The sequence below is a fragment of the Tetranychus urticae genome, chromosome 1 (genome assembly GCF_039701765.1).
Source record: "Tetranychus urticae isolate SD_2017Ah chromosome 1, NJAU_TeUrti_SD_1.0, whole genome shotgun sequence".
Taxonomy (NCBI): Eukaryota; Metazoa; Arthropoda; class Arachnida; order Trombidiformes; family Tetranychidae; genus Tetranychus; species Tetranychus urticae.
This window is the reverse complement of record NC_142958.1, coordinates 5,783,830-5,796,900: the sequence shown is the minus strand read 5'-3', so window position 1 is coordinate 5,796,900 and position 13,071 is coordinate 5,783,830. Positions and strand designations below refer to the sequence as shown.

The 13,071-nt window shown below is 32.1% G+C and overlaps 3 protein-coding genes across 3 annotated transcripts in view; 1 reads left to right on the top strand and 2 right to left on the bottom strand.

Moving 5' to 3' along the window:
* The window catches only part of LOC107362291 (protein turtle), a 123,995-nt gene that overhangs the window by 56,270 nt on the left and 54,654 nt on the right, over positions 1 to 13,071 (top strand). The gene's annotated exons all lie outside the window — the stretch shown is intronic.
* Positions 884 to 2,139, bottom strand: LOC112538899 (uncharacterized). Its single transcript, XM_025160957.2, has 2 exons — positions 1,179 to 2,139; positions 884 to 1,098 (listed from the first exon to the last, which is right to left on the bottom strand). Exons 1-2 carry the CDS (start codon positions 2,070 to 2,072, stop codon positions 955 to 957), a joined length of 1,038 nt encoding a protein of 345 aa, XP_025016725.2. The 5' UTR covers positions 2,073 to 2,139; the 3' UTR covers positions 884 to 954.
* Positions 7,222 to 8,415, bottom strand: LOC112538900 (uncharacterized). The gene is made up of 2 exons (XM_025160958.2): positions 7,537 to 8,415; positions 7,222 to 7,444 (listed from the first exon to the last, which is right to left on the bottom strand). The coding sequence occupies exons 1-2, from the start codon at positions 8,407 to 8,409 to the stop codon at positions 7,301 to 7,303; spliced, it is 1,017 nt and encodes a 338-aa protein (XP_025016726.2). The 5' UTR covers positions 8,410 to 8,415; the 3' UTR covers positions 7,222 to 7,300.

Sequence of the window (13,071 nt, the reverse complement as noted above, 5' to 3'; positions counted from 1 at the left end):
TTTAATCGAGACCAATCAATAATTAATTGCGTCAGATATTAGATGAATATAGAAAAGGTTGATTTTAATTTTTATAAAAAGTTCGAACGGAAAATGAATTATTCACAATTGACATCTCAATCGATCAAAAAAGTTAATATTGAATAGACTTTATCACAAGAATGATCAATTTATTTTAAATGTTTTCAATCCAATCAACTTATCCGGAATCGATATAAAGGCTTGTCTGTGTTAAAAACCAACCCAAATCAAATTGAAAATAAAACTATAATATTCAATAATCAGCTTCTAAGAACATACCAACTGCTTCGTTTTGCTTCATTTTTTTGACTTGATTGGGTCGGATTCGCCTACATTTTTTGAATTTTTCCGCCAATTCTTTACGTTTGGTTTTTCTTTTCTCTGTTGAGCTTTTTGAAAAGCTTCAGATGAAGTTGTTGATTTATTCATTTGCGGTTGAGACAAAAATACGCAAAACAAAGGAAATGTTCTTTAATGAAACTTGAATTCAATATACCGGGCGTTTTTTAATTTTACGTCTTTCTGCAGGCATAACTCACGAACAATTTACTCAGACTTGAACCATAAACTTATACAGATTTAAGAATCATAAGTTCGAAAGCACAAGTTCATTCAAGGTCAATCCGTTATTTGACCTCTAATTATCCTTTTGGGGTTTATTCACTGAGAGTGAAAAGTTTAAGCGTAAAAACGCATATCGATAGTCACCTTTTGAAAGCATTATGTAAAAGAACGTGATTTAATCAATTAGATTCAAAATAAAAAATAAGAATTGACTGATTTTATGTGAAGAATAAGATAGCTTTTGAATGCGTTTATACTTTATTTGATCTTTTAAAATACAATTCATAATATTGTGCACAATACGACTCAAAAACACCATTAATTTCACAAACATTTGAATGCGATCTGACAGCAGAAAAAAATGCTGGCTTATTTGAGCAACGCTGGTGTTGCCAGAGCAATAGTCAATGATATTGTAGCCAGTGAAGTAACACAAGTTGGTGTGATGACAAACAGATCCAGTAAAGTAAAGCCAACATCAGCGCGTTCAATGCGAAGGAGGAAAAGATGAACCTGATTTTGATTGATTAATAGAGAGAAATATTATAAAATGGAAAAGTAAGTTTCAAGAAATTATTGAATTTTATAATTACCTCTTTATTGGCAAACAATGAATCAGTTTTATATGTAAGTGAATAAACTGATTGATAGATTCTGGTTGCAAGGTGATTGATATAAATCATGTTATAGGTTACAAGGAAATAATGAGAAAATTCAACCATACATATTGAAATGATTATAGGAGATGGATTATGAATCACCCGAACAAGCGAGAAATGACTTTTAATGGTACTGAACACGAAATAAATAGCTGTAATAAGCATGAATAGAGAGTTAAGTTTTTCTGTCGTTTCAACAGCAAAGCAATACAAGCGACGAACTTTCCGAATGTCACCAATAGACAAGGCACTTGTCGAGTTGTTCAATGTGTTTATTGAGTGTTCAACTCGCATGAAACAGGTATGAATGTAAAGACAGGCTTCAATAAAGAAACGGAAAAAAGCAAGAGAACCAAAGAAACCAATAGCTGTTGAACCAAAAAAGAGTATAACATTGACATTGACTCGCGATTCTTGCAGCCTTTTAATGAATAAATAAGATCCCATTACGACGAAGTTGCCAATATATAAGAACCAATAGACTTTGAAGATGAAGCGATTCTTGGTTAGGTAACGATCTGTTGTGTGTGTTGGTTGAAGCTTTGTTTTACGTTCGAACTGCGTGAGCTGATCGTAATAATCGTTTCTCCAAACACAAAGTAAGACAATGAAGACGGAGTATATGCATTTCTGAATGCCGAATAATACTGGACTCATAGCATCGAATTTTCCCGGTAAAGACGCATAGTATCTAATCCATGATAAGCCATCCACTGCGAGTCCAAAGGCGATGAGTAGAATAACATTTTTTCGATCAGTCAAAAGGGCCCATGTTATTATCCCAGCTTTTGAAGCGCGATTCATTCCATTTTCATTTGATGTATTCATTTCGGTAAAATTTCATCTAATATTTTCTGCAATTAGGTGAAGTAACTATAACTAGTCGATCTCAAACCAACGGATGGAATAAAATTAAGATTTTGAATGAAATGAACTGTTGTTACTAACCAGTAACTCAATTCTCATTGGCTAATTATATTGTTGACCGATCGATAATCAAATGCGTCAAACATTGGGTGAATTTAGAAAAGTTTATATATCATGACATTTGAATAGTAATAAAAGTTTTAACTGAATTGAATTGTTAGGAATCAGTAAATTAATCACAATGTTCAAGAAAAACATGAATAGATTAAATTACAATAACGATCAATCAATTCGACATATTTTGATTTCAACAAAATCCTAAATTTTGTTTTGTGAATTTTAAATTGATTGCCTTTTCGGCAGCAATAACAATTTTAACAAAAGAGTTGCAACTGATCGGTGAAATTTAATTAATCGATGAAGCCAGTGATGAGACTAAAGTCTTTGTATTCATATTTCATTCAATTCGCAAAATGGTCAATTGTTCTTCATTGATCTTATCAACCAGTAGTTTATACGAGATATTTGTTTCAATTCAACAACAAATATGGGCGTTTAAGTTTCTGATTTTTTCAGAGGGCACAAAATATTCTAACGGGTCATGTACATGTATTGTCAGTTTGAAAGTTACAGGGTGTTGAAGTATCTGTGAGGCTGACTAGAGCTAATAATAGATAATTTTAGATGATACAGTAAGAGAAAAAAGAAAAAAATTTTAGCTTAGGAAAGCTGGTCAGAGTTAAATTGGCTTAGCAAAATAATTTAATTTCAATATTCAAATATTTCGATGGGAATACAGAATTTACAGATTTGGTAATGAAGGCAGAGGAAAGTATGGCTGGAATTAGGGAAGTAGAGAAATTAATTAATTACTACTTGGACTAATAGATGACAGGTTAGCGCTGGATAACAACAAGGTTTAGATGAACCAGAGTAATTCAAAACTTTCGCAACTTCTAGGATGTGCATTAAATTCAAAGAGGTGCAACATTGAAGTGATACATAAGAGTATTGACTTCTAGCATCATTTGATTAAAGTGGGTTCTGCTAATGCAAGAGTCAAAGAGATTGTGGCCAATGTAGTTACGCAAGTTGGTGTGATAACAAACAGATCCAGAAATGTAAAGCCAACATCAGCGCGTTCAATGCGAGTAAGGAAAAGTTGAACCTGAAAAGATAAAAAATTGAGATGAGCGTTAATCAAAAACTAGCATAACATTGTGATAATAGAACGTTCAATATTAGATTTTTTATAAAATAATGAGTTACCTCTTTTTTAGTAAACAATGAATCAGCTTTATAAGTGAGTGAATAAACTGATTGATAGATTCTGGTTGAAAGGTGATTGATATAAATCATGTTATAAGCTATTAAAAAGAAGATTGAAAATTCTCCAAAACAAATCAAAGTTAGCACCAAAGATGGATCAGTGATCGCTCTGGCAAAAGCGAAATGGCTATTAACGATAGCGACAACAAAATAAGTAGAAATTACAGGCCACAACAGAGAATTGAACTTTTCTGTCGTTTCAACAGCAAAGCAATACAATCGACGAACCTTCCGAATGTCATCAATAGACACGGCATTTGTTGATTTATTCAATGTGTCTATTTGGTATTCAACTCGCATGAAACAGGTATGAATGTAAAGACAGGCTTCAATAAAGAAACGGAATAAAGCAAAGAGAGAACAGAAACCAATCTGCCACGATCCGAACATTAAGACATCAAAGGTGGTCATATTGTATTTTATAAGCTTATCAATGACAGGAACAATTACCAGTGAAAAAGTGATTAAGAAATTGCCGAACGTAAATAACTGAAAGATGGAACGATTTCTTTTAATATAAGCCTCTAAAGATGGATGATTCGACTGCATTTTCGCGTTGCTTTCGAAATGCATCACCAGATCAGTGTAACTATCTCTTCGAAAGCAAAGAGAAAACATGAACAAAGCATAAATAAGTTTCTCGATGCCAAATATTAGTGCAGTTCCAGAAAAAAACTTATTCGTAGAATGCGAAAAAGCAATAAACCAATTGAAGATATCCAATCCGAGTCCAAAGGCAATGAGTAGAATAACAAGTTTCCGGCCAGACAAAAGTGCCCAATTAATTATCCCAGCCTTTGAAGCGTGATTCAATCCGTTTCCATTCGATGTATTCATTTTGGTAAAATTTTAGTCAATATTCCCTTTGATTTAGTTAAGATATCTGTTACTATTTGACTCGAGACCAACTGATGAAATGAAATAAAAGATTCACGATTAAATGAATTATGAGCTGTTGTTACTAACCAATAACTTGATTCTCATTGGCTAATTATATTGTTGACCGATCGATAATCAAATGCGTCAAACATTGGGTGAATTTAGAAAAGTTTATATATCATGACATTTAAATCGGAATAAAAAGTTTAAACTGAAATGAATTGTTAATAATAAGTAACTCAATCAATCACAATTTTCAAGAAAAACATAAATGGATATAATTTCAATAATACATCAATTCGACAGATTTTGTTAATAGCGATTTTTTTCTAAATTCATTTGAATTTTCAATCGTTTGTTCAGCTACAATAACAATTTGATCAATAGGGTTGAAGCTGAAGGTGAAATCTAATGAATCGAAATCAATAATAGGACATGAATCATTGTTGTTCATCATTAATAAATAGAATTATCCAAAAAGTTAATCAATTCAAAACTACCGATAGAAATCAATGTTCAACGATAACCTTAAGATAACTTGATTAACACCCTGTAAAATGTGCATTATGTTTTATCACTACATTGGAGATATTCATGGATAAGAAGCGAGTCTCCTTAAGGCCGAGAGTCTTATCAAATGGCCTTCATTCTTTTGTGTCAACTGTGATCTTATGTAGAGATCCTAAACGAACCTGATATTCAGCGTTTGAAAGAATGAAAAGATTTTATGAAATGTTCTTAATTCTAATCTGCGTTTCCTTGAAAATACAGTCTCTTTATTGCACCATGAAAGTCATAGTTCTTATAACTAACTTTTATCAACATTTGGAATTTTCACATATAATTCAATCATTTTTTTGATAAGTCAAAATGATGTCAATTCAATTTGTAAAAAGCTCAAAAGGGCAATAAAATGCATAAAAGTTATACACATTTATACATGTATATTCAATCACAATAACATTGCATTGCGTGATTTTTGTGTTTGAAACTCGAGGTAGTACAGAGTTTGATTAGTAATATTGGTAATAAACATCATTAAACTTTATTGTTAAAAAAGTGTTGGTACCGACAGTGCAAAAGACAGAGTGAGTGAAGCTAATGATGTGACAAAAGTCGATGTTATCAGAGAAATTTTGAGAAATGAAAAGCCAACATTCGATTGTCCGATTCGATCAAGAAACAGTTGAATCTGCAATAGAAAGTACCAAAAGTTAAAATTGTAATGCATTGATTTAAACAACTTACTTCATTGTTGACTTGAAATGAATGCTTTCCAAATGAAAGTGAATAGACATCATTTAAACATTTATTTGAAAGATAATGAATGTATATCATGTTGTAAGCGATCAATGCTATGTTCAAGAAGCGAAATACTAGAATAATAAAGCCAGCTATCGATGGTTTGTAAAAAAATGAAGCAAGATAAATATGACCTGAGATGATAGCATATGAATAGAAAATACAAATCGGTAATCTTAGGAATGAATCCATCTTTTCTGTCATTTTGAAAGCAATACTGTACATTGAACGAATTTCACGAATTTTATTGCTACTCAACACTCGACAGTCAATGTTTCTAAGTGAACAAATTTGCGTATTTACAGCAAGCCAGCACCCATGAATGTAGAGACTTGATTCAACAAGAAATTGGTTGAATAATTGAAAGCCAAAACCGCAAAGTAAAAGCATGAGATTATAAAATAGATCTTTAAATGATTGGACAAAATCATACGATTGTTGAAAGATTATTATAAAGCTACGAAAAGCGAAAAATGCAGCTACAGCATTAATCGTCACGATGTAAAATAGAAAAATATTTCGCACTTTAGCGAAATGACGATGAACTAGCAAACTTTCCAGGCTAAGTCCACTTCGATTTTCAAATAAATTGACCAATTCAATATATTCACATCGTTTTGAACGCAACAGTACAAGCCAGAGCAGCTGTGAAGTGTAGGTTATACAATTGATGATTATTATATACTTTTTGAAAGTATTGCTTGCTTGGTATGGCAGTAAAAGGGCCAAAATATTATAAATAACAAGACAAATGAGAAGAAAATGGATAAAATTACTTTTTCTCCCTGCAAATCGAAGCATTGAATCATATAAACCCTTAGGTTTGCAACTCAAACAATTGTTGTTGATGGGGATTCGATACATGATGATGGTCAAAGTTTATTTCGACTAATTGTAAAATGCAATTTAGCTCAAAACACAGAAAGTGGAAATCTATGCAAGCTAATGATATCAAAGTGCGCAGCTACTAAGTTTTTCAGTTTTTCGAAATTCGAATGAAATCTTGCGATTCAAATGACAAACCCTGCATTGATTAATACAAAATTTTAAACAATAGAATTATCGACTAAACAAGATTTAAATGTAGATTCACACTGTTTTAGTCAATTTATGTCATCAATCTCCTTCATCATAAAGTATTGTGCATCGTTTCTAGTAATTATTAATATTATAACAAATGACCGAAGATATAGATCAAGTTGCTGTGATTTGTTTTTTATTTTGTGCGAGAAATTTGAATAGATTCATTCTCAATTTGAAATCTGCAGTTTATTCGTCATTTCACCAAAACATGCAATATTTTGCTACTTTACATCGTGGCCATTAATATCATAACTATGTTTTCCACTTTCCGGAACTCTATTATGATCTTTCAATAATGGAACGATTTTGTCCAATTATTAATGAGCATTTAATTTAAGCATTACCAAACATACTTTTCAACAATGAATAATTTCTATCGATTTATCATTTTCCCGAATCAAATCATATCAGTTAAGTCCCTTCCCTTGTCAGAAACGTAGTGACACAAATTATTGCTGCATTCCGAATTTAGTATTCTTGAGTAAATGAATCAATATGTGCATCAAAAAACATTTAATTCCAATCAGAAACATTTACATATTAAAAAACATTCAGTGCTGTGTACATTCATAGAGGTGAGACATAAGAGGATAACATTAAGTGATTAAAGTGGGTCCTGCTAATGCAAGAGTCAAAGAGATTGTAACCAATGAAGTAACGCAAGTTGGTGTGATAACAAAGAGGTCCAGGAAAGTAAAGCCAACGTCACCACGTTCAATACGAAGGAGGAAAAGATGAACCTGAAAAGATGAGAAAATTGAAAATGATGAGCGTTAATCAAAACTTGTATGCTTTATAATTTTAAATTAGGTTTTAATGGAATAGTGAATACCTCTTTTTTAGCGAACAATGAATCAGTTTTATATGAAAGTGAATAAACTAATTGATAGATTCTGGTTGAAAGATGATTGATATAAATCATGTTATAGGCGACAAGAATAAAGACTGAGAATTCTGCAATAAAGATCAATGCAACATAAAAAGATGACTTGGTAATCGCAGCAGCTAACGCCCAGTGACTTTTAACGATACAGACCACAAAATAAGTGGAAATTACAGGCCACAACAGAGAGTTGAACTTTTCTGTCGTTTCAACCGCAAAGCAATACAAGCGACGAACTTTCCGAATGTGTTCAATAGACAAGCCATTTGTTGATTTGTTCAATGTGTCTATTTGTTGTTCAACTCGCATGAAACAGGTATGAATGTAAAGACAGGTTTCAACAAAGAAACGGAATAAAGCAAAACTACAACAGAAACCAATCTCAACCGAGCCAAATTTCAGGACGTCAATGGTTCTTATATTACATTTACGGAGCTTGTCGATGAAAGGAGCGATTACCAGAAGAATATTCACTACAAAATTGATGAATGTAAATGAATGAAAGATGTAACGATTCCTTTTCATGTAAGCATCTAAAGATTGTTGATTTGACTGGACTTTCGCGTTGCAATCGAAATACATTATATGATCAATATACTTATCTCTTTGAAAGCAAAGTTGAAACATGAATAAAGCAAAAATAGCTTGCTGTATACCGAATATCACCCAACTTCCGAAAAAAAATTTGCTTGTAGCAAGCGAAGCATTAACGAACCAGTTGCCAGAATCCATTGCGAGTCCAAAGCCAATGAGTACAATAACAATTTTCCAATTAGAAAAGAGCGCTTGAATGATTATTCCAGCACTTGAAGCGCGATTCATTCCATTCCCATTTGATGTATTCATTGTGATCGATATTTTGAATAAAATTTCAATTGACTGAAGATAACTAGTCGGGTCGAGACAAACTGCTGAACTGCAATCAGATTATCAATGAAATGAATTATGTTCTGTTGTTACTAACCAATAACGCATTATAATTTATTAACACTTCTCATTGGTTCATTTTAAATAATCAATAATCAAATGCGTCTCATTCTAGATGAACATGGAAAATGTATCATGATTTAAATTTTAATAAAAAGTTTTCTCTAAAAATGAATTCGCCAGAACTAATATCTCAATCAATCAAAAAAGTTTCGATATTAATAGGTAATATTGAATGGATTTTATAGCAATGATCAATCTTTGAATCTTTTTTATTAAATCAATTATCCGTTATCGATGTAAAGGCGTGTCCCCAGGTAACCAACCCTCATCAAATTGGAAATAAACTTAATTTTATGATAGGCGCCATCAAACACCATCTTATGTGCGCTCAGTGTTTTTCCTCGTTTGGCCGCAAAAAATTAATTAACTGTCGTGATTTAATTTAAGAAAGTCAGTCCAAAACATTACTCTTCATACCTTATTAAGGTGGCCAGAGGGAACGATCAGTGATGAAAAAGTAGCATAGTTTGTCATCTAGGAGTTAAATTTTCATATTTTTCGTTTCTATACATGGCCATAAAAAATAATCTCGAAATCTAAATTCTATCTTCATTAGTTCAACAACTTGATTTAATCGATTTAACAGTAATATTCGTATTTCACGTTCATATTGGGTATATTTTTGACTCGTGATTATATTAATAATATAAATAATACAATATCAACCTGACCTTCTCAATGGTCAGGTTATCTGATTGGATTGATGAGATGTTTAGTGTGAACCAGAGATGATTTTAGATGGATGCATTATTCAATGATGAGCTGCAGCACCATTATCCAGTTACATGCAGCAGTTAAATTAAAATAATAAAACAAAACAATGATCACCACCGAACTGTTTTTCATGGTTTCTTTCGTTAATTGTGTCGAGGAATAAATTGACATGACAAGTTCAAAGACAAGACTACAAGTGATGAACAATTTAGAAGCGCCATGTTGCCAAGTCATATAGTCTTTAGTTGATGGGCATTCTGTTGACAAAAGAGATGCAATATTGTAGACGAAACGCTTATAGTTTGAACGTTGGGTCAGAAACTGCAGCAATGTTGTGCCAAGGTAGATGCTGTAAATTCTTAACCAAACGTGACTAAACAAACTCTAAGTTTCTTTTGATTCTGTTGAAAAGGCATAGGATTGAATAAAGTTAGCATGAAAGGTGTTCATTAAAATAGCAAGAATCTTGTTCTAATGAGGTTGAGCTCGACCAGACTTTTTGCGTCAATATTTTCCCCTTTGCACTGATCATCGGCACAAACTCAACCTTGTTGATAATTCAGATGATTTCAGCAAATATGCGAAATACAAATTAGAATGAGAATCAAAGTCGAATAGAACAATCGTTGACACGTATTGAAGCTCAATGAGGGACCAAAGTTGATTGATTACTTTTTCATATTCCAATAATTCGTTTCTTTGTTGTGACAATACAAAAGATTTGTCTTTGGCTTTGTCCATTTGGTACAAATTAACATGATGTAAAATTGATTGGTTTGCAATTACATAAACAAAACCAGTTTAAACTAAATTTTAGGTGTTTTGATCAAACTGAAATCGATAGTTTATGTTCTAATAAACATTTAAACTCGATTTCAAATGGATCTGTTGATCAATGCAATACAATTTACAACAAATGCTGAAACAAACTTTACTTTTCTTGCAGTAATTAATCGAGCATGATTTCATCTTAGCAATGTGATGATGTAATATTCTTTTCATCCATATGTATTCAGTTCTAGTCAAACCTAACCTATGCAGCGAAATTCTTGGACAGATAAGATAAAGATTTTTTCAGGAACTAAAAGAGATAAACGGCTGAAATTTTCAGCAATTATATATCTTATCATTATTAATACCCAGTATAAATTTGAAAATTTTACAAGAAATAGTTCAGTGTTTATTCGACTGTTTTGAAAATCGCGCGTCTCTGTATTTTTTCCAAAATCCTCAACTCTAAATTAATAGCTTATTTCAATGTCCTCTAATCCGCTTACGATTCCTAAAATCTGGTGTATTTAAGCATTTTCTATTAATATGTAACCTCAAGTTTATGTTGATGACTTTGCGGCTCGAAATTACAACGCACTAATTAATAGGATTAAAAATAAGACAAAAATTATGCTAAAAAAGTTAGACCCCCCCATATTTTCGAGCCACATGAAAAGTCCTAAATGAGCATGAATGCAATCTTGGATTATAGCTTGAGTTATATCATCTTGAAGCTCTGATCTGTAGCTACGCATTGCTACCAAATTTGTGTATCTACCTTTAGCCGTTGGTTAAATAAATGATCTGGAACAAGTTGTCCAAGAATTTCGCTGCATAGGTTATTATAAAAATCAAATGTGCAAAAATGCCTGCAAATATGAGTTGAATTTTGTATGAATAATCCAATTTTTTGTTTATAAGAAAATTTTTAGAGACTTGAGCATCAATGGTGCGTTTTTGAGTAATAGGCGCTAAAATTTGTGGATGATTAGCTTACAATCATCCTCAAGACATTTTAGTGACTCTAAATGGTAATATAAATTCGGATGTAGCATGTTTCTGGAAAACTTTTGAGCCATGTTTTACTAATTTTTAGAGTCCTGTTCATTCTTGTTTTCCTTTTCTATTTAATCTGCCATTTGGGTTTGTCCGACAGAAAACGGGATTCCCTTCTCGAAAGTAGCTGAAAGTATTCTGTTCAGTCAGACAAGTTTATGTACTTACGCGTGTCGTTGTACGATTGTTTTCATTTTTTTGGGTTTATACATATGGGTGTATTGTATTCTTATTTTTAGCGCGTCACTCTTCCCAGTTTCCTGTTTATTATGAGGAGATCCTAAACGAACCTTATATTCAGGATTAGACAGACTAAATCAATCTTCTGGACTTTTTTGATTCTGATTTGAATTTATTGGAATTATAATCTTTTTCTTTCACAAGTCAAATCGAAAGTCCGATAATTAACTCGTATCAATTAATTTCTTTGGGATTCCCAGATAATACAATACTTTATTTGATAAGTCATAATGATGACAATAAATTGAACAAAATAAAATGCGTTATAGTTTAACACGTTAATGACAAAGATACCAATAATGTTGAAGTGCGTGGACTTTTCTTGTAAGTTGAGGTACAGGTTTTGATAGGTAATTTAATATTAGTAATGATTTATCAAACTTAACTAAAAAAGTGTTGGTACTGACAGTGCAAAAGACAGAGTGAGTGAAGCTAATGATGTGACAAAAGTCGATGTTATCAGAGAAATTTTGAGAAACGAAAAGCCGACATTCGATTGTCCGATCCGGTCGAGAAACATTTGAATCTGCAACAGAAAAAAAGAAAGGTAAGATTCGAACGTATTGATTTAAACAACTTACTTCATTGTTGACTTGAAATGGATGCTTTTCATATGAAAGTAAATAGACATCATGGAAACATTTATTTGAAAGATAATGCGCATATATCATGTTGTAAGCGATCAGTGCTATGTTCAAGAAGCGAAATATTAGAATAATAAAGCTTACTATCGATGGGTCGTAAATAATTTCAGCAAGATAGATATGGCCTGAGATGATAGCATAGAAATAGAAATTTAAAATCGGTAATCTTAGGAATATATCCATCCTTTCTGTCGTTTCAGAAGCAATACTGTACATTGAACGTATTTCACGAACTTTATCGCTAGTTAACATTCGCCAGTCAATGTTTTTAAGTGAAACAATTTGTTCATTTACAATGAGCCAGCATCCATGAATGTAGAGACTTGTTTCGATAAGAAATTGGTTGAATAATTGAAAGCCAAGAACGGGAAGCAAAAGCATGAGATTAAAAAGTGAAGATTTCAATGATTGGACAAAATCATCCGATTGTTGAAAGATTATAATACAGCTACGGAAATTGAAAAATGCAACTATAGCATTAATCGTCACGATGTAAAATAGAAAACTATTTCGTATTTTGGCGAAATGACGATAAACTAGTGGATTTTCAAGGCTAAGGCCACTTCGATTTTCAAATAGATTGACCAATTCAATATATTCACTTCGCTTTGAACGCAACAGTACAAGCCAGATCAGCTGTGAAGTACAGGTTACACAATTGATAAGTATTATATACTTTTTGAATGTAGTGCTTGTTCATATGGCAATAAAAGGGCCACGATATTATAAATAATAACACAAATGAGTAGAAAATGAATAAAATTACTTTTTTTCCCTTCAAATCGCAACATGGAATCATATAAACCTTTAGGTTTGCAACTTGAAGATTCGTTGTTATTAATAGGGATTCGATACATAATGCTGGTGAAGGTTTACAGCGACTAATTGTAAAATGCAATTGAGCTCAAAACACAGAAAGTGAACATTTATACAAACTAATGATATCAGAGTGTGCAGATACTGATAGTTTCAGAGTGACGAATGAAATCTTGCGAATCAAATGATCAATCCATTTCCATTTGATGTGGGCATTTCGGTCGACATTTTGAATAAAATTTCAAATGAGTGG

Bases quoted from the DNA above. Each gene is read 5' to 3' on its own strand.
- LOC112538900 (XM_025160958.2), bottom strand. From the start codon at position 8,409: ATGAATCGCGCTTCAAGTGCTGGAATAATCATTCAAGCGCTCTTTTCT. The intron at 7,445-7,536 runs GTATTCACTATT...TCATCTTTTCAG, and splicing joins CATTGTTCGCTAAAAAAGAG to GTTCATCTTTTCCTCCTTCG.
- LOC112538899 (XM_025160957.2), bottom strand. From the start codon at position 2,072: ATGAATACATCAAATGAAAATGGAATGAATCGCGCTTCAAAAGCTGGG. The intron at 1,099-1,178 runs GTAATTATAAAA...AATCAAAATCAG, and splicing joins CATTGTTTGCCAATAAAGAG to GTTCATCTTTTCCTCCTTCG.